The 23048-nt window shown below is 29.7% G+C and overlaps 1 protein-coding gene across 1 annotated transcript in view; it reads left to right on the top strand.

Annotated features, from left to right (window-relative positions):
* Nucleotides 1–22713, top strand: part of LOC143085125 (uncharacterized) — a 66895-nt gene extending 44182 nt beyond the window's left edge. The window contains exon 11 of the mRNA XM_076261307.1: nt 18807–22713. Coding sequence (XP_076117422.1) covers nt 18807–21706 — 2900 coding nt within the window. The 3' untranslated portion in view covers nt 21707–22713. The remainder of the gene's footprint in view (nt 1–18806) is intronic.
* The last annotated feature ends 335 nt before the right edge of the window (nt 22714–23048 follow it).

Genomic DNA, 23048 nt, shown 5'->3' with positions numbered 1-23048 from the left:
ACAATCAACATTCGTTTTCAACATTGAACATTGGTTTTCAACATTCAACATTTGAAATCCAATGTTGAATGTTGAAAAAGGATACAAAAAAAAAATAAAAAAAAAATAAATTTGAATGTTGAATGTTGAAATCGAAATGTTGAAAATGGATACAAGGAAAAAAAAAATGAATTTTGAATGTTGAATATTGAAATCGAATGTTGAATGTTGAATGTTGAAATCGAAATGTTGAATGTTGAAAATGGATACAAGAAAAAAAAATTTGAATGTTGAATGTTGAATATTGAAATCGAATGTTGAATGTTGAATATTGAAATCGAATGTTGAATGTTGAAATCGAAATGTTGAATGTTGAAAATGGATACAAGAAAAAAAAATTTGAATGTTGAATGTTGAATATTGAAATCGAATGTTGAATGTTGAATATTGAAATCGAATGTTGAATGTTGAATATTGAAATCGAATGTTGAATGTTGAAATCGAATGTTGAATGTTGAAAATGGATACAAGAAAAAAAAAGAACAAATTTGAATGTTGAATGTTGAATGTTGAATATTGAACCAACTTGATATCCGTCAAAAAATGTTAAATCAAAAGATTAAATTGTAGGTTATTTGAAAATCAATGTAAACACAAACTATCTAATTTATTTGGAACACCGCATTTTATAACAATAAAGGCAGTGGCAATTTTTGTTTAAATATCTTGATTACGATACAATGAAGTCTTACCCTTGTGGTCATTCAGTCGTAGTTATTTGGTACATGGTAAATGCATGTACTATGAAAATCGAAGGGCAATTTAAGCAATTTAATTGGACGAGAAGTTGCAAGTATGTGCTAAACTATGTATTCTGTGGTATATTGAGCGTTACTAAACGATCTTGTTAAGAATAAATTCACTAACAAGAGAAAATTGTAGTCAATTATTAGTCCGGTGGTCATGTTTGTAGTTTTTTCTATACAACTACCAGCAAGACTTGACAAACTGACTATAAAACGACTGTAAGTCATGCTAAGTTACTGAAATATTCACAATCTTAGCGTTTCAGTTAATTTTGTATGGTTTCCGTCTTAAATGGAAGTGGCTGAATTTGTGTTCATTCCTGATATTCAAATGTAAGATGTAAACCTTTTTTGTTGATAATACATAACATGTAAAAAGTTTTAGACTGAACACGGGTGCGGCCACTTTGTTTTTTGACAAAAAAAAAACATCTAAAAAGAGACGTAGTTATTTTGATAGATTTTTCATATTTGAGCTTGGATTTGAACGTCTTTAATGACTTAATCAATTCGAATTTTTCATATGAATTAATTGCACCAACTCAAGTAGACATTTTAAAAGTGTTAAAATTTGTCAAAAAATTTGTCAAAAACATTTCATCAGAAGAACCTGAAGTTTGAGGTCAAAATCGGCCAGTTCACTAAATTTTTTGTATTTTTCAAGATGAAACATGTGAAATTGTATGATACAGTATTAGACACAAAGTATAAAAAGTTAAGTTACACGTGTAAGCTCGATTTAATCATAATGGTATTTATGCTTTCCTCCTTCAACCCAAACAAACAAAGAGAGGTTTACCTTTCACTTGAATGAATCGGCGAGTATCTCATGTATTTAACATTTATTGGACCGTTTAGGCAATGCATGAATGAAAAGAGAAACAAGAAGTTGAATTGCAATATTTTTACTTATTCAGAGTAAAAATGTTTCTCATACAAAAATAAACAATATATAATATATACATATACATTTTCCAACAAGATAATAACAGAGACATATAATGTATTATATGTCTCTGATAATAATGAATGCAAAACATAAAACGATAATAAAATAATACAGAATACAATAGCTTGGCCTAGGAAGGGGTCAACTAAGCCACCAGGAAAGATGCAATAACATAAATCTTTCCTACCCCACAAAGGCCAAGCACTTGGCAAAATTCAGAACTGTTCGTCATATTTGATGTTTAACAAGTTATTAATGCCTTCACAAGATGTTCAATTTCCCATATTAGCTATATTAGTTCAAGCTCAATCTTTGTTTGTAACTAACAGTGAAAATACTGAATGTGATTAAGAATATTTGAAAAACCTATAAATAACTTGCAATACAGTACCAGCCCAAGCAAGTTCTGCAAAATAACAATGAGACAATGTCCTTGTCAACAATCTTTTCAGTGATTATATATATATTACAATATCAAACTTCAATAAAAGACTGTTTTCACCTAAACAAAACAACTAAATGAGCAAGACATATAAGCAAATATCTGAATGAGAGATTAAATCAAGCATTCATTTTGTAATAATGACTTAACGGTCCAAGCAGTTAAGTTTAGTTAAACTAGCATGATATCCTACTGCTATGACACATTCATATTTTGTGCATAAAAATTATTTTTATGAAAGGCTTACTTTAAGTAGAACTTTTGAAAACAAAAACAAAAAGTTCTAAAACTAACTACCGGCCCATGCAGGTAATTATATTAGAAATGTCAAAACATTGTCTATTGGAGTCTCTTTTAAAGCATTTTATCATTGCAGCATAACTGTAACTCAGACCAGCATCTCCTAGCTGTACAAATTTTTAAAGCTATATTCCTTATATTTTGATCTATTGTCCATATGAAACATGTATGATCTAATATATGTGTTATGTATATCTGAAAATGAAATTCTACTAACCAAAAATATGGTTTATAAGAAAAGGTTCATTTTAAAAAATGTATGCAAACATCAAATTCTGTTGACCAAATACAGGGTTTATATTGAATGCATAACTGAGCATCAACTTTATTTGACCAAATACATGTTCTATGAAAAGTAAAGTCTATCAATAAATATATGGTATTTTATTGTAGTTCATCTATTAACTAAATACATGGTCTAAAAACAACATCTATTGAACAAAATCAACAAATACATGGTTTACATCAAATGTATATGTACAATGTATATTATTACTATATATCTAAAAATCATATTGTGTTGATGTTTACATATAAAATATAAATACTATTTAACAAATGCATTGTCTACATAAATTGTACACTCATTAAATAAAAAAACGGTTTACATAAAATGTATAGATATCTAAATTCATTTTCTATTAAACAAAACATGATTCACATAAAAAGGTCATGCTTGTATCTAAACATCATAATATATTGAACAAATGCAATGTCTACCTAAAATGTATATATCTAAAAATCATATTCTAATGAACAATACCAGGTTAAAGTAAACTGGTCATGTTTGATTTTAAAAATCATATTCTATACACAAATGTTAGGTCACATAAACTTAATATACATTTAATCATATTCTATTGAACAAAAAATACATACACATAATTTATATAACTTAAAATATATTCTATTGACCAAAATAAGGTCTAAAAGTTATATATATTGACCAAATTAAGGGTCTGTTATTAACTCTATTGACCAAATACATGGTCTTAAAGTAATATACATGATATATATTGACCAAAATCATGGTTTGTTACCAACAGCTTTTGACCAAATACATGGTCTGTAAATAATATATAAACCAAATACATGATCTGTTATCAACATCTATTAACCAAATACATGATCTCTGTAACACATACTAATGACCAAATACATGGTCTGTTACAAATATCTTATGACCAAAACCATGGTCGTATGTGACATATAATGACCTAAATCATGGTTTGTTACATCATTCAAATGACCAAAAGCATGGTCTATACATAACATATAATGACCAAATACATTGTCTGTTACTAAAATTTATTGACCAAAACCATGTTCTACGTAACATATAATGACCAAAACCATGGCCTGTTACTATAATATATAATATAAATGACCAAAACCATGGTCTAAACTAAACAATTAATGACCAAAACCATGGTCTGTTACTAATATCTATTGACCAAATACATGGTCTAAAAGTAATATCTATTGACCAAATACATGGTCTAAAAGTAATATCTATTGACCAAAACCATGGTCTACGTAACATATAATGACCAAATACATAGTCTGTTACTATAATAATATCAAACGACCAAAACCATGGTCTCTACGTAACATATAATGACCAAATACATGGTCTGTTACTATAATAATATCAAATGACCAAAACCATGGTCTACGTAACATATAATGACCAAATACATGGTCTGTTACTATAATAATATCAAATGACCAAAACCATGGTCTACGTAACATATAATGACCAAATACATGGTCTGTTACTATAATATATAATATAAAACGACCAAAACCATGGTCTACGTAACATATAATGACCAAATACATGGTCTGTTACTATAATAATATCAAATGACCAAAACCATGGTCTACGTAACATATAATGACCAAATACATGGTCTGTTACTATAATAATATCAAATGACCAAAACCATGGTTTACATAACATATAATGACCAAATACATGGTCTGTTACTATAATATATAATACCAATTGACCAAAACCATGGTCTACGTAACATATAATGACAAAAATAAAAAACATGGTCTGTTACTATAATAATATCAAACGACCAAAACCATGGTCTCTAAGTAACCTATAATAACCAAATACATGTTCTGTTACAATAATATATAATATAAAACGACCAAATTCATGGTCTATACATAACATATAATGACCAAATACATGGTCTGTTACTATTATATATAATACCAAACGACCAAAACCATGGTCTACGTCACATATAATAACCAAATACATGGTCTGTTACTAATATCTATTGACCAAAACCATGGTCTACGTAATATATAATGACCAATTACATGGTCTGTTACTATAATATAATATCAAACGACCAAAAACTAAGGTCTCATGTAACATATAATGACCAAATACATGGTCTGTTACTATAATATACATGTATAATATCAAACGACCAAAACCATGGTCTCTACGTAACATATAATGACCAATTACATGGTCTGTTACTATAATAATATCAAACAACTAAAACCATGTCTATGTAACATATAATGATAAAAACTATGGTCTTTTACTAATATCTATTGACCAAAACTATGGTCTATGTAACATATAATGACCATATACATGGTCTTTTACTATAATATACAATGTATAATATAAAATGACCAAAAACGAAACATACATGTATAATAACAAAATTAAAACACACACAGTATTAAATGTATGTATCAAATAAACAAAAAACCAAAAAAAAATAAATTCTATTTAATAAAAATAGATTCTGTTCATAAAAAGTACATATCTTTATAAATCAATTCATATTCTTTTGAACAAATACATATCATACATAACAATCTTATTCTATTAAACAAAACATAGTCGGTTACCAACCTCATGGACCTAATACATGGTTAATATACTGTATTATAATATACATATACATGTAACAGGCTATTATTTGAACTTGGAATTATTTTTAATTATGGAACCTGCCCGATTTCTTGCTATTGAAATTTTTAATAAATTCCACGTTTATTCTGTACTGAAATGTTCTGTGCTGCGCACAACTCTTTCTATTACAAAGAAAATAGTATTTTTCAATAGAATGTACTGTGCCGCGCACAACACTATCTAACCAAAATACATTGTATGGAAAGTGTTATTAACCGCTCAAAAGATCATAATACCAAACATTACATGGAATTTATCAAAAATTCCAAACACAAGAAACCATGCAAATTCCATAACTAAAAACAATTCCAAGTTCAAACAATAGCCTGTCATGTATTGACCAAAACCGTGGTTTGTTACTAACATCTATTGACCAAATACATGGTTTAAAAGTAATATAAATTGGTCTTTTACCAACATGCAACATTGTATTTACATGTAGTTTACATAAATTGTATGTATCTAAAAATCAAATTTTAATGAACAAATACATGTACATTGTATAATGTGTACATCAAATATATATATATCTCTAATAATAAATAAAATTCATATTCTATTGAATGAATAAATGATCTAAATAAAAAGTATATACATATTGTATTTATAAAAAATGTTCTTTGAGAATAAATACATTAAATTAAATTGAATAAAATGTATAAATATAAAAATCACATTCTATTGAAAATAAACATGTTCAACCTAATCTACAATGTATATACATTATATATATCTAACATGCAAAACTAGAATATTCTATTGACATTGTAGTACATGTAAATATAAATTGATTATATCTAAAAATTCTATTCCATCTAGCGATATGTACATGTACATGTATATTACCAACAGTGGGATGAAACACCTATCAATCAATCTTTTATGAACATCAATTTACAAATACAGTGTACATACGCTATATAAATCTATTATGTCTATGGAAAAAGTATCATGAGTATATAATATTTAACCAACAAATATTGAACAAGTGCATGAACATGAGTTTTAATTAATATACAATGTTTAACTGAATTAAATATATATGCCAATTTATGTTCTATAAAGAAATATATATATATGAACATGATGAACATGGTCTAAATATCAACTGATTAACTAAATATTTTGTTTTTAAAAAATTATGTTTTTTTTTAGTTTTTTTTTTTAAATTCAAATATATAAACCTTATTAAACAAATACATTTAACATGTACAAAAAAAATGTATGAACCATTGATGCTTCTTCAATAAAATAACACAAATATACAGTAAGTGTCCCTGTAGTTTTATTCATTCTTTTAACCAAATATATTGTATGAAAATACATGTACATGTGTATACATTTTGTATATATATAGTTAAATTGTATTCTTTTCTCTCTGACTTTTCAATCTGTACTGAATCAGGGGTTGTTCATGAAAATAGTTTTCACACAAACAAAATTTACCAAATTATAATTTATTTTATGAATCTCACATCAAATCTACATGCTTATGCATGTATGTGGTTTTAAGATTGCATCGCACATGCCATTACTTTCATTTTCAAATTGATCACTGATGGTTTAAACTGTATGATCAATGTAGGCTGCATTATTTTGCAACTTGTCCACTGTGCCTCCACCAATACCATTACATTCCCACTAAGTTGCACTGAATTAAAGCCAGGTTTAACACATTCAATTATTGGTTAAAGCTTGATGATGAGAACGAACAAACGAAACGTCCTCTGGATAAAGTTTGTACATGTTTAAAATCTACCAATGTCATTACACACTCATCTATATGTACATGTATGTGACGCATAATTCCGGTTAGGTTGTAACTTCAAGTCATTTGTTAAAGCTTAAGTGAGACAGGTAATAAAGCTGTTATTTAGTATCAATACATTCGATAAAACGCCAATTTATAGGACGATGAGAAACGAACAGACAACACTCTTTCAAAATAAAGATGGAATAAATCCACCAATGCCATTTCACACTATATATCTACCACTACGTTGTGCTGAATTAAAGCAAATGTTGTAGCTTTGGGTAATTTGTTAAAGCTTTAGTGAGACGTAAAATCATATTTTTTGTTTCTTGTATTATCAATACCTTACAAAAAATGTCGGTTAATAGAACGACTACTGTAGAGCGAACCAACTAAACATCTTCTGAATACAGTTTGTATAAAATCCACCAATGCCATTACATATTATAGCTACGTGAAGCGTAATTAAACACAGGTTGTAACTTTGGTTCATTTGAAAAAGCTTGAGTGAGACGTGAAATAAAACTGTGTATTAGTATCAAAACATTAGGTACGATGTCAATATTTAGGACGACGAGAAGGGTTACACTAATGACTGGACCGAATGACAGGACCGAATGACAGGACCAAATGAAAAATGCTAATAACGTTTTCATTTCTCAAAGGATTGAACTTAAATTTGAAATATAATAAGATTTCATCATTTGATAAATAGATTTAAGAAAAAAAAATTAAAACAATTTGTAAGAAACTTTAGAAAACGTGACATGACCAACTCTGATAATGACAGGACCAACATCGAGAATGACAGGACCAAATAAAAATGATAATAACTTTTTTATTTTTCAAAAGAATTATCTCAGATTTGAAACATAAAATGATATGTCACATTTTGAAACATTTATGTTATAAAAAATATAGATTTATTTTCAAAAACTTTCAAAAACGTGACATGACCATCGCTGACTGACATGACCAACCTCGACAATGACCGCACCAAATGAAATTGCTAATTATTCTTTTTTTTTCGCAGAATATTTCTCTGAAATTTTAAATTACCATTTCATACATAAATATAAGAAAAAGGTATAAAAAGCTTGCTGAAATGTGACCTGGTTAACGTTGTCAATAACAGGACAATCCTCGACAATTAATGACAGGACCAAATAAAAATGCTAATTATGCATTACATTTGTCAGAATATTCCTCTCAAATTTAAAATAATGACAATTTTGACCATTTTGCACATCATATTAGAAAAATATATTAAAAAAAAACGTATAGAAAGCTTGCGGTTGTGTGACCTGACCAACATCGGCTACTGATGATCTGGCCAATGAAAAAATCAAAATTTCTTTCTTATTTTAATGAAATTGTTCAGTTCTGATCCATAATTAGTAAGATTATATCTTATAAATACAGGAAAATATATTTTATGGTGGTTAAAAATCTTGACCTAGCTACTTAACGTATGTTGGCAGAGAGTCACAGGTCAAAAAGACACGAATTATCACTATATTTAAGAAAGAGATCGTGAAATATTTATGTGTTATTACATATAATCATTTTATATAATATATCAGTTCATTAAACTATAGATAAATTCAGATTTATTGAATTATCATCCTAATATTTCTTGACATAATGAAGCCCTATTTAAGCCACTTTGGAAAGGTATCAAACCTTTTAAAGTAGTCCGTGAAAATGTTTGATTCAGTGTATTTTATGAAAATATTTAAAACTACCAAGAAATCATGCATGCAAGGGTCGGGCACACTTCAAGAAATGTTTATTTGTTTATTATTACTATCAAGATAGACCCTGCATTTACTCAAACATACATGGAAATAATTATTTACTGTTCTGAAAATATTAATAAAACAACGACATGAACTATTATGTGATTTCAATTACTGTCATCACAATCTTTATTGGATTTATCAACTTATTTATGGCTTATGTCACACCTTTTGTTTGTTACCTTATAATTATTTTGAGACGTGTCAGATTATGACCGGTAATTAATATACAAAATATTTTGAATGAATGAATGAATGAATGATCTTTATTCTCATCAAACCAAATGCATAGTTACAGAGAAGATATTACAGTGATATATCTAACATATATAAGATATAGCATGTGTGAAATATCAATTAATATGATAAATATTTACACCAAAGATAAATAAACATATAGTTGTACTAACCAGGAGGATAGACTTTCGCAGAAATATATTTAATAAAGCTACAAAGTTTCTCAGGCTGAGAAGTGCAATATTTCTACAACTCGGTTTAATACAATATTCCAATAAAAAAATCAAATAGATAGATAGATAGATAGTTTATTAACGTCTCACCATTAATATACACAATACAATATTTACATATATCATAAAACGGAAATATATATTAATGCCATTCTTAAAAGAATTATGAGAGACAAAAAGTAAAATTTCATCAAACAATAAAAGGACTTTATAAAACTATATACATGCACTTATTAAAATTTCTAAAACAAATTACAAAAATTTAACAGTCTAAAAAATTTATCGATATAAAAAACGTCTCCTTCAAATAACGCAGTGGGTGTTCGCAGACCTAACGTTTTCCCCCAGTAATAGCTTTATTCTAGATTTTTTTCTTTAATTGATATATTTTAAATCTGACATAATTTTCTTTTCAAAATTAAAAAGTGAATAGCATTTTTATTTGGTCCTGTCATTGTCGAGGTTTGTCCTGTCATTGTCAGCGTTGGTCAGGTCACATTACAGCAAGCTTTTAATATTTTTTTTTCTATATTATTCCTATCTTTATGTATAAAATGGTTAAATCTGATTATATCTCAAATTTCAGAAAAAATATTTTTTAGGAGAAAAAAGTAATTAGCAATTTCATCTGGTCCTGTCCTTGTCGAGGTTTGTCCTGTCATTGTCAGCGTTGGTCAGGTCATATTACAGCAAGCTTTTAATATTTTTTTTCTATGTTATTCCTATCTTTATGTATAAAATGGTTAAATCTGATTATATCTCAAATTTCAGAAAAAATATTTTTTAGGAGAAAAAAGTAATTAGCAATTTCATGGTCCTGTCATTGTCGAGGTTGGTCCTGTCAGTCTGCGATGGTCATGTCACGTTTAAACTTTCTATATTTTTTATAACATTTATTTTTCAAAATATGACATATTATTTTATATTTCAAATCTGAGATAATTCTTTTGAAAAATAAAAAAGTTATTAGCATTTTTATTTTGTCCTGTCATTGTCGATGTTGGTCATGTCATTATCAGAGTTGGTCATGTCACGTTTTCTAAAGTTTCTTACAATTTTTTTTTATTTTTTTTTCTTAAATCTATGTATAAGATGATGAAATCTTATTATATTTCAAATTTTAGAAAAATATTTCGAGAAATAAAAGAGAAATTAGCAATTTCATCCGGTCCGGTCATTGTCGAGATTGGTCCTGGCAGTCAGCGATGGTCATGTCACGTTTTCGAAAGTTTTTGAAAATAAATTTATATTTTTTATAACATTTTAGTTTCAAAATATGACATACCATTTTATATTTCAAATCTGAGATAATTCTATTGAAAAATAAAAAAGTTATTAGCATTTTTATTTGGTCCTGTCATTCTCGATGTTGGTCCTGTCATTATCAGAGTTGGTCATGTCACGTTTTCTAAAGTTTCTTACAAATTTTTTTAATTTTTTTTCTTAAATCTATTTATCAAATGATGAAATCTTATTATATTTCAAATTTGAGTTCAATCCTTTGAGAAATGAAAAAGTTATTAGCATTTTTCATTTGGTCCTGTCATTCGGTCCAGTCATTAGTGTAACCCCGACGAGAACGAACATACAAATCAACTTCCGCATAAAGCTTGAATAAATTCCGACTTACAACAATAGTGGTAAAAGTTCAAAAACTCAAGTGCTTAAAAGATTTATCGTATATATCATCATGATCATTGTTGTGGAATACACTATTACATAATGTTCCTATAATGTGTACGATATGTTTACATATTCATAATCTATGTTCGTGCACATAAAATATCCAAGATGGCGATCGAGAGAGCTGCATCATCACTACATATTAAGTCCTATCTACATGTAGCTCCTCTTTAAACCGTCCTATGACTGAAAACTGCATTAAAGGGTCCCAAACATTTTTCCACTCGCTCTGCTCGGCGGTAGTTGGCTTGCTTGCACATCGTTTTCTTCTAGCTACGCCCCTGAAGTGTAATAAGATACATAGTGAAGAAACTAACCAATGGGCATTCAGTCAAAAGAGCGTAATGCAGGGGTTCCCCAAAGGATTATGAAAATAATCAAAAAGAAATGAATAAATGGTTTTCGTCGTTTGCATAAAATAAGTTATTAAAATAACTTGCCTATAAATATAAATATTACAATTGATTTTGTTAATTAAAATGCTGCTTCTAACAATTGCCACTTCTGATCCATTTTTATTTTTGTGCAGGGGTTAAGAAACATACAGAGTATTTTTCTATATAAATCCAATACTGTAAATATTCTATCACACCATATTGTGTAGGCAATAAAATCTTACATCTACATTTGTATACTAGATAGTATTTAAATAACAACAAGATATTATTGACTTTTTACTGTTGACAAAATCCTCAGACACACCTAAAATGACTTCTTTTGCAATCAATAATGGATAACCAGAAGTTCTGTGTTACATTACATTCCCAAAAAAAGTGAAGAATAGTTTCTCTATTTTTTTAACAAAATATACATAGTTAAGTTTCTTTTAATTTACATTTTAATAAAAAAGGAACTATATAGTAGAATATATCTTAAATTGAAAATTTTGTAAATGCGAATTTCTGCTTACAATTAAGGAAATGGAATATATAGCATTCTAATCTACAATCTGCATATTTAAATCTAATTCCCATTTATTATGGGAAGACAATGACAATACTTTAATATCTCCCAGAAATAATTTACAGAAAAATTACAAGATTTTGGTTCTTTTTTTAACTTTATCTACTTAACTTTATCTTCTAATTTAATTTCAATATAATAAACAAGTTTAAAACTACCTGTTATCATACTTGTCCATTTATTCAGAATAACACTTTTAATACCATAAAACTCTACAAAATAAGTATTGATATTGTACATTTTTTAAATTCTTCATATGAGAATAATGTAGTATTATCTGACACCAGATTACTGATAAGAAAAAATAAAATTTTCAATAATTTAACCTTTAAAATCATCTTGCCATCTATTTTAATGTTTGAGTTTAGCCATATGGTCTGGGTCAGAATATCTGTATTGTTTTCAACTCTGAACTTATTTTTCAACTTCATATAGTTACGATACTGTTGTCAGGTCATTAAAGATTGCATATTTTGGCTTTAACATTGATTCACTGATAGGGTCTTTGCATCGGAACTAAACACATTTATTTCTAAAAAAACAGTTGTTGGCATGACACGGGTTATGTTCTTCTCATATATTTTATGATAGTATGATACTAAACCCCTAACGGGAGGGATTGTACCTGATATTCATATGATGAAGACATAATCTTTTAATCAGTTTAATTGAGGTCTGGAGCTGGCATGTCAGTTAACTGTTAGTAGTCTGTTGTTATTTATGTATTATTGTCATTTTATTTATTTTCTTTTGTTACATCTTTTGACATCAGACTCGGACTTGTCTTGAACTGAATTTTAATGTGCGTATTGTTATTCTTTTACTTTTCTACATTGGCTGGAGGTATAGGGGGAGGGTTGAGATCTCATAAACATGTTTAACCCCGCCGCAATTTTGCGCCTGTCCCAAGTCAGGAGCCTCTGGCCTTTGTTAGTCTTGTATGATTTTAAATTTTAGTTTCTTGTGTATAATTCGGAGTTTAGTATGACGTCCATTATCACTGTACTATTATGCATATTTTAGGGGCCAGCTGAAGGACACCTACGGGTGCGGGAATTCTCGCTACATTGAAGACCCATTGGTTGCCTTCGGCTGTTGTTTGCTCTATGGTCGGGTGGTTGTCGCTTTGACATATTCACCATTTCCTTTCTCAATTTTATTCAAAAATTTTACAATTTTCCTGCAAAATAAAGCAATCCTTCCTTACTTAAATACAACATTTTGCCCCCTCCCCCTCCAAATTTTTTGAATATAACTACGCAGCAAAAGTTCGAAGGACAGTAATTTTGGGGGTCTAATTATTTACCCGGTCAAGACATTTTTACACTATAACAAACATAGAAAATGTTAATCATCATAAGGCCACCATCACAGTGTTCGGGCACTTTTTTTTTCACTTGATCGGGATTTCCTTTCAAAAAAATTGAAACATACATATTTTGAATCATCCTCAAAACACCTTTCGGGGGGTTATGAAGGACAGTCAAAACATAAAACCAAGATGATTAGTGCTAAAGTTTTAATCACTATACAGCCCTTCCGATATATGTTAGTTTTATTTTTAGCCCAAGTATTGAGAAGTGACTTGATACTGTTTATCTTGGCTGTAAAATGACATAGTCTTAACCATTTTAGTAAGCTCAAGCCATATACCTAATAGTTTGAACCTCCCAGAAAGGTTCCAAACAAGATATTTTATCAGACAAAAGTTTTTCCATATTACCCATTTTGGACCCAATTCACATTGATTCAGTTTTGTCAACATTACACCCAAGTCCCGAACATTCTGAAAATTGATCAAACATTTTAACATTAATTTAGAGACTTTAGGTCACCATCCAGGACTAGGGAAAAATAATCAGCAAATTGACTAAACAAAAATTCTGAGTCATTAATTGTTACACCAGTAACATCAGGGTAATTTTCAATAGCTGCATTGAGTAATTCCAACACTAACATATATAAATACATGGTAGATACGAAGACAGAGAATCTCCCTGTCGAACCCCTCTTTTCAATGAATTTTGAAATATATCTGAAATTTAACACTGCACTAGAGGCATCACAGTAGCATGCCCTTATTCAACCAATAAATGGATGGTCAAAGTCATAAAACTGCAAAGCCTCTAGTATAAAAAGCTTTTCCAAATAGAGTCCAGAAATGTCGCCTTCCTCCATGTTTTCCATCAGACTATAAATGCATAGAGTTCATTCGCTATAAACATTCGTATTGAGTTTGATTAATGATATTCACCAGCACCTTTTGTAGTCTTTTTGCTAGACTTTCTGTAGCTATCGCATATAATCTACACACAAAAGTGTGATAGGTCGCCAGTTCTTTAGATAAACAAAATATTTACCCTCCTTTGGTATACAAGTAACGAGTCCCTGCCTTTGAGTAATAGAAAACTTTCCATATTCTAAAGCCTCATTTAAACTTCTTACCAGTGGTATCTTAATATCATTCCATAAGAATCTATAAAACTCAACAGTGAATCCATTTGTACCAAGTGATTTGGAGTTCTTCATAATTTTAAGATAAGACAATGATTCCTACGCTGTTAAGGGTCCCTCACAGGAACCCACCTCTTCCTCATTCGATTTTGAAATAAAAGGATTATGAAGCTGAAGAAATGTCCCTGTGAGTTTCAAGTAGCAATGGATAAGAACTAGTATGTATTTTTTCATAAAACTGTTTTTGTTCATTCCCAAAAGAACTTGGATCTGTTATCTCAGTCTCGTCCTCTAATGTAAGTTTGGTAATATTTTTTTCTGTGTAATGTTTTTTTTTTTCCAAGTTACAAAGAAATGTTACTTCCTTTTCACTAAAAGTGTTGCTATAATAACAAACGATGACAAAATGTGCATTACTAGTATATGTAAATTTCAGTTAATTTTCCTTATTTTACGTCAACATTTTAGTATATATAGATTGGACAGTATATGCACATGCACTCTAGAATCAACTTGATACTTTGTTATAATATTTCAATTGTTATAATAAGCTCCTTTTAAGTTACATCGCTGTTTTGTGCCTGTGTACAATGCTAACACAAAGGAAGTATTGACGATTAGCTGCATACAGATTTCTTTGTTTTCGTGACATTAGTGAACATTATGACGTATTTGTGGCGCCTATACACAAACATAATATGTAATTCGTCCATATTTTTTTTATTTTATATATATTCAAATATTATGTGCAGTCGGAAAGCAAGCCCTTAGAAACGACTGTTGTTGCTACTTTCTTAAGACAACAATGGGACTGATATTAAAACCCGCCATTCTGAAATTGCGTTAATTTCGCGGATTTTTTTTTTTTTTTTTTTTTTGGCGCCAATTTGGAAGTTTATCTTTTTTTCAGTTTCCTACTTGCCATTAGGGTCTGAAATAGATTTATTTCGATTTGTTGAGCATGGAGTTTATTATCAAAAGGAAAAAAAAATCTCAAACATGTCAAATTGGCCATGTTTTAACGATCCCGTAAAGCCGTTGATCGTCGTTTAAAATTATTTTCTTCTATTTTTCACAGATTAACAAAGACTATATGTACTATACAAACAATTAATAATACGTATCTCAAAATTTAAAAAAATCATAAAGTATAACTTTCTATTACCGCTTGGGAAACCCCGTTTGAACTAAATTCCAAAAGAAAGACATTTTTTGACATTGTAGTTTTTCGGTCTTACACATCGATGTCACCTGGCATCTGAACACAGTCAATGTACACACATTAAGTATGTTTGTTTGAAAAAATAATGGCGAGATCAGCTGTGAATATTTTACTGGATTAATTATTCTCTTTAAGTCAGTGAAATGTATGACTTAACTAAACCAAGGTAAGGAAATCTTATACTGTCTTTGCACAACCTTAACTGCTTTAGATGCACTGACATAAAAGATAAAACACATTCGTTGTTTAAAATAATACTTTTTTTTTGTGATAAAGGAATCCTGCAAAAGTAAATGAGAAAGTATTGTCCTAAATTTCAACTTAGGCAGCCAACAACCATTTGATTTTCTGTAGGGGGTAGGGGTGGTGGCTTTTGATTGTTTTGAAGAAAAAAAGTTTGTTTCCAATTTTTGGATAAAAAATAATTTGTTTTTGACCCTGAGAAAAAAAAATGTTTGTTTTACCCTCAGCTGCCATTAAATGAAATGCTAAAATTGAAAGAGAATAATTGTTTTCAACTTGTCTGGAAAAAAATCCATAGTCCCCCCTCCCTGAAAACAAATGGTTGCTGCCTTCAAACAATCTCTTTCAGAGTATCATTTTAATCAATCTTATTCAAAGCATTATCATACTGACATGAAGTGTGACTTAATTTTGACTTGTGATCTAAAACATAATTGTTGACTTAGCCCCCAGAAACTGCTCTAAAATACTTTTATATAAATGTAAAAATGCATAGTTTTTTTAATGTTATTTTTATTTTTTTCAAATAGAAAAAGAAAAATATTACTAAGTCTATTTTGTTCTTATTTATTTTCAAGTTCATGACCAGCACCATTTATTTATTGGTTTAGTGTGTTATTTTTATAATTTGAGTCCATTCATTAGAACTATAACTTGCATGAAATCAATGAGACAACATGTTCATACAAGGATTGCAAACTAGTTTTACTTTTATAAATTTAAAATAATGAAGATTTTACATTCAGAATACTTTCATTTTGATCTCTTTTATGTTTAAACGAAAAAGGTAGGACCAACTTGCAAGTGTCAGTAATGAAAAGGAATTCCTGTTTTTTTTTATCATTCTAATACTGTCTTGATCCATTATTCATGAATATTTAGACTACCCCTTGTATAAATTGAGTAGACATTTATTTCTGTGTTAAAATAATTTGGTTGCAGCAGTAAAAATACTTACCAAAACATGAATATTAAATTAAATCTTGGAATATTAAATTAATATTAAATTATTAACCCTATTATGGCACATAGGGACACATAGGGCCTATTTCACAGGGACTGAGTTCTGACAAGTGATAAAATGTGTTTCTCTATTTTTTGGCACATGTTTACAGTATCAAAACATATTTAATAAGATAATTTTTAATAATATCCACATGTAAATAACAGCATATTGCTTGATATAACAATAGTTTGTTCATGATAGTGTCAAACAAAGAGACGTAACTCGTGAATTACCGTCGGCCCCGCTTCGTCAGAAATATCGACACATCTAACTGGCCCATTTGCGTATCTTAGCATATCAACTGGCACAAATTTGACACATCATAGTCCAAGTTATGTTACATAACATAATTTAAATTCAGCATAGCTCCCCGAGAAGTTAAGAAAGAAAATTACGATTTTAATTTTCTGTGACCAATTTTTTTCGTCAACACCTTGACTTTGAAGACACATTTTGAGAGAAAAAAATGAGTTTAATCCATAATTGAGTTGAGTAATATATTTCTTATATACTCAAGAATGTTCACTTAAAAGGAAATTAGTTTTAATTCATGCAAAAAACTACAAATTCCAAGTAAAAAAATGCCCATATATCACATCACATCCATTGCTGCTTTCAGAAATGGGGTCAAACCGGGGTCAGCTTTCCGACTGTGTGCAAACAATCTTGAGACAAAAATATGTATGGATTGGTTTTTGTAGATTTGATGATTTTAAAACCGATTTATAATCTGTTTTCACCTATATAATGTGCTTTTTATTTAAATTTATAAAAATGAGATGTGTTATGATTGTTAAATCACTTTCATTAATATTTCAAAAAATAAATCATCATTTTTCAATTTGGAATTGAAGTTAAACGAGCTGAAATTACATGCACATTTTAACGACATCTGTGACATATATATGAAAAAGAAGAAGTGGTAAGATTGTCAAATAGACAACACTCCACAAGACACCAAATGCACATTCTTGTGTACACGTTATATTTGAGTTCCTAACTTTGAGGCGCTTTAGTGATATTGACCCATATTGAAAACCATAGTTTTGATTTTACCAAATATTATTGTGATCTTCTTCGGTATGACTTTCACTATTTTTATCCTTGTCTATAAGAAAATCAGGTAGTTAAGGCAGTTTAAGACAATGGCTCCTATAACGTTTTACGTTATCAATTTTGAATACAATGTGTAAGCATTACATATTTCTGCCAGTATACCTTCATAGGTCAGCATATAGATTAAGAATCTTATGAGAACTTTCAATTACAATGTTGAGACCTATTAAGGCATTCAGAAAAGTTGTATACAGAATTAAAGTACATTTTAGTTGAAAAGTAATTTCATTTGATTGAAGTTTTTGAAAACCATTTAAAAACGAAATATTGTACCCACTTGAACTGTGGTGAACATCATTCTTATCATAAGTAAAAATCACAATGAAGTGTCAAATTTTGAAAAAAAATTGTTCTATTACAAAACAATTGTGCACTACAAAATTGGTAACAACAAATCATTTAAAAAAAATGTATGGATTATGAAATTTTTAACTGAGATAATATTAGATTTCTTTAAATAAAAATTAAAAACAAATGAAAGAGATAAATTAACACTTTTCGATTTTTTGTTTTAAAACAACGCGATCAAGTTACATGATAACTATACCAACATTTGTGACATAGCTAATTAACGTAGCTTGACCTGGAAAACGTTTGGTGTCACAAGCAAGTATAAAATTTTAAAACATACGTTATAATTGCTCAGGTGATATTATTATGTATTTTAGAACTACAGAATTATGAAAAGAAGCAGTGGAAAGAACGTTTGTATCGATTTGTTGAAACCAAGGCATCCAAAACGATATTGAAAAGCATGAAGAAAGATCAGTGTATCCTTGTTACAGGACCACAAGGCAGTGGAAAGTCGTTCCTGGCTTATCACGTAGCATTAGCTATGGAGGAAACCGAGGAATTTGAACTATTGATTGTTACAAATCCAGATGACATAGTCAAATATGCATCTAAAGATAAGAAGCAGATATTTATCATTGATGATATATTTGGAAAGTATAATATACACGAGTATGATACTATGTGGTGGAATAAGCAAGGTAATTTGGTGCCTACGCTTAAGGATAGAAATAAAGATTTTAAAATATTAGCAACTTGTAGGTCATATATTTATAGGTCAGTTGACATTGTTACAGTGAACTCATCTTTTGTTCACCACAACCTTATTGCAGACGGCTTGCAGTTTACTGAAGACAATCGGCGCACAATAGGAAAATCATATTTAAGCTCAAAGACAATAGACCAATTAGGCAGTGAAGTCATTATGAAATTTAGCTTCTTTCCTACACTGTGCGCAGATTATTCATCCGATATGAAAGAGACTGTTGTAGAATATTTTTCAACACCCTATTGTTATGTGGCCGCAGAGATGGAACAATATAATAAAACCAAAGATTTTCATTACTTTTCATTAGCACTATTAGTGATTTTGAACAATAATGTTAAAAAAGACAAACTTATCCATGATAACAATAATCGAATTCAAGATGGAAATTTTAGTGAACTTATTCGTTGTTTGGCAAATGAAATTGGTTATACCCAAACGCCATCAAAAAATTCAATACTGCTTTGTCTAAATGCATTAGTTGGATCTTATTGCATGGAAACGGAAAATGGGTTTTCCTTTATGAACGAAACTTTATTGTATATAATTGCACATGTCATGAGTCAACATATCCTACGAAGTTTACTGAAATATGGTAAGTCGTCGTTTCTAAAGGATAGAGTTCAGTTTCAGTCTCTGGGGGTACGTCCTCCAAAGCTTACAATTATGATTCCACCTGTATTAGAAAAAACATACTTTGACAGAATCTTAATTGATATTAAACAAGGGTTGTTCTGGGATGTTATAACGGATACGCAGAATGCCTTTCCTCAATTCAGAAAAGCCTTTACTTTGTATATGGAAACCATATTAAAAAGGAATGATTTAAATAACTCTGAAGACGGTTCAACAGTTTTGCATGCTGTATCCTTAGAAGGTTATGACGACTACCTAATATATTTCTTGGATTTAGACAAATGTTTGTTAAACAAAGACGATAAGTTTGGTCAGATTCCGTTGCATCTGGCTTGTCGTAAGGGACATAGTCATACAGCACAGTTATTACTAGCGAAAGGAGCATTTATTAATAAAACGGATAAAAATGAAAATACACCTTTAGATTTGGCATGCGCTGGTTGTCATACAGATACAGTAGCTGTGCTTCTGTCGAAGAACGCTATAATAAAACAAAAACAACAAGATCTGAAGACGGCATTGCACGTAGTTTGTAGAAATGGACATAGGAGAATAGCTGAAATGTTGTTGAATAGAAATGCAAAGGTTAATATAAGGGATAAAACTGGACAAACTCCTTTACATTTGGCTGTATTTAAAGGATCTGCAGAAGTAGTTGAATTGTTAATTCAAAATCAGGCTGATGTCAATCTTGCTGACAATAAAAGTCGAACTCCGATATATTTAGCATGTAAGAAGAAACAAAAAGAGATTGTTGAGTTACTTATAAAATGTAATGCAAGCACATTGATAGATAATGAAGAAGGAAAGCGTCCAATACATTGTTGCTGTGAAGTAGGAAGCAGTGAAATAACCGATCTGTTACTTTCTCATGGTGTTGACATAAATCAACGTGATTCACATAAATCTACTCCACTCCATTGGGCTTGTAAAAAAGGTCATGAGCTAATTGTTAAAAAGTTATTAAATAACAATGCAGACGTTTTTCTCCATAACGAGAATAAGAATACGCCGCTTCATGTTGCGTGTAATGAGGATAATGTCAATATCATCAAAATTTTGTTAGACTACAAGGCACATGTCAACTGCACAAACATATACGAAAAGACTCCACTTCATCTGGCATGTACAAAAGGTCTACAGAAAGCAGTTTCCCTCCTTCTGTTAAACGGAGCAAATGCTTGTGCTAAAGACAAAAAATCAACCACTCCTCTACATCTAGCTTGCTTCAGTGGAAATGAACAGATTGTTGAAGAACTATTTCAGCATGATGTTTCAGTTGATGAAACAGAAAAATATGGTAGGACACCTCTTCATATTTGTTGTGAACGCGGACATTTAAACTTGATACCAATACTGTTACAACATGGAGCAGATATGAATAAAATGGAGAAAGATAATTTAACTCCTCTGTACATTGCTTGTCGCGACGGAAAGGTAGATATCATTAAACTACTTTTAAAGCACGGTACACATGTAAATGAACCGGATAAAGATGGATGGACGCCACTGTATTTAGCATGCAAAAAGAGTTACATAGAAATAGCTAAAATTTTAATACAAGAAGGAGCAAACGTAAATCAAGCTGCAAATGATGGTTTCACACCTCTTCATTTGACTGCTCAGGCTGGAAATATGGAACTTACGAAATCTTTGCTTGAAAGTAAGGCTTCTGTAAATATGGTAGAAAAATTAGGACAGACCCCTCTTTTTAAGTCTTTATCAGCAGTTCATAAAGAAGTTACTGAATTACTGCTTCAAAATGGTGCATCTGTAAATGTGAGTGACAAGTTCAACATGACGCCTATTAGATTTGCTCTTCAGAAAAAGGACAATGATATTATAAACTTGTTACAGCAATACAATGTCGAGTAATATGAAAAAAAATATGTTATTTTTGTCTATAATAGGCAAACAGAAAGTTTAAATCGTAAAATTTCCCTTTAATTTGATACCATTTCATGTATGTGATGTAACAACATATATATACAGTCGTCCCCTAGTATGAATCAAATGTATGTGTATATAGAATAAGGAAAGAATCCTTTACTAACATTTTTTTCTAAGCTAATTTAGTTCGGCTGTGTTATGAATTGCCTATGCCTTCTATTTTTTCTATTTGTATTTTGGCAAGTAGAAACGGAAGTTAAGACACTAATTGATTACAATGTATTACATTTGGATGTAACTATCTTGCATATTTCGTATAGTAAACATCGTATATGTATGTTCCATGACCGGAAACCGTTGTCTTATAGGTTACATTGTGACAAATCAATTGCAACAATAATGCTGTATAAGTATAAAATTAGCCACTAATCAGCAATGCATTTGCTCAAAAAAATAATTCCTCGTGTCATGTGTGTAGTCAACACTTCTTTTCACACCTGAGCAATCACATTTTCTAGAAAGTATCGTTGTTTATCATTTTATGATGTGTATTACATTTTGTTTGCAGTCTTTCCAAATAAAAAATCACAGTAATTTGTTAGCAACATGTTTATATATATAAATGTTTCCTTTTATTTCTTCTGGAACATTGTATTTTAAATACATGCTATATATTTATTACTGGTATTTCAGGGATTTCATTACCACAAATTACTTAAAACCGTACCCAATTTTCAACACATAAACCACTTTGATTTGTAAGTTTGGCTGTACCTGTAGAAACTTATTTTAAACGAGAGATTAAAGCGGATGCTTTATTATTTGAAAATGTTGTTTACCGAGCATGGAAAGACTAATCGGTCATTGAAATGACTTATTCTAAAAAGGTTACCAATTTAAAAATCTAATTATATCTTTGAATATTTTTTTTTTAAATAAAAATTTGTACAATCTGTCGATTCCTGTATTTTGGTACTGTACAAGGCATGTTATCTCAAACTCTGTATGACATATTTTCACCAAATTCATTAGATATTGGATGTGTACTGTATCTATTGCTTTTGAACTTTTTTGCAGTAATTGCTCAATACTCTCAATCTTAGGGTCTTTTGTTGTTGGGATAATTAAATAACCTGCCATTCTGAGTCTATGGTTTTATTATTTGTTTTTATACGACCGCAAAAATTGAAATATTTTGGGTCGTATATTGGTATCACGTTGACGTCGTCGTCTGCGTCGTCTGAATACTTTTAGTTTTCGCACTCTAACTTTAGTTTAAGTCAATATAAATTTATGAAATTTGAACACGAAGTTTATGACCACAAAA

This window comes from Mytilus galloprovincialis, chromosome 8 (assembly GCF_965363235.1).
Source record: "Mytilus galloprovincialis chromosome 8, xbMytGall1.hap1.1, whole genome shotgun sequence".
Classification (NCBI taxonomy): Eukaryota; Metazoa; Mollusca; class Bivalvia; order Mytilida; family Mytilidae; genus Mytilus; species Mytilus galloprovincialis.
The sequence above is the reverse complement of the archived record's forward strand: the minus strand, read 5'-3'. Positions and strand labels throughout refer to the sequence as shown.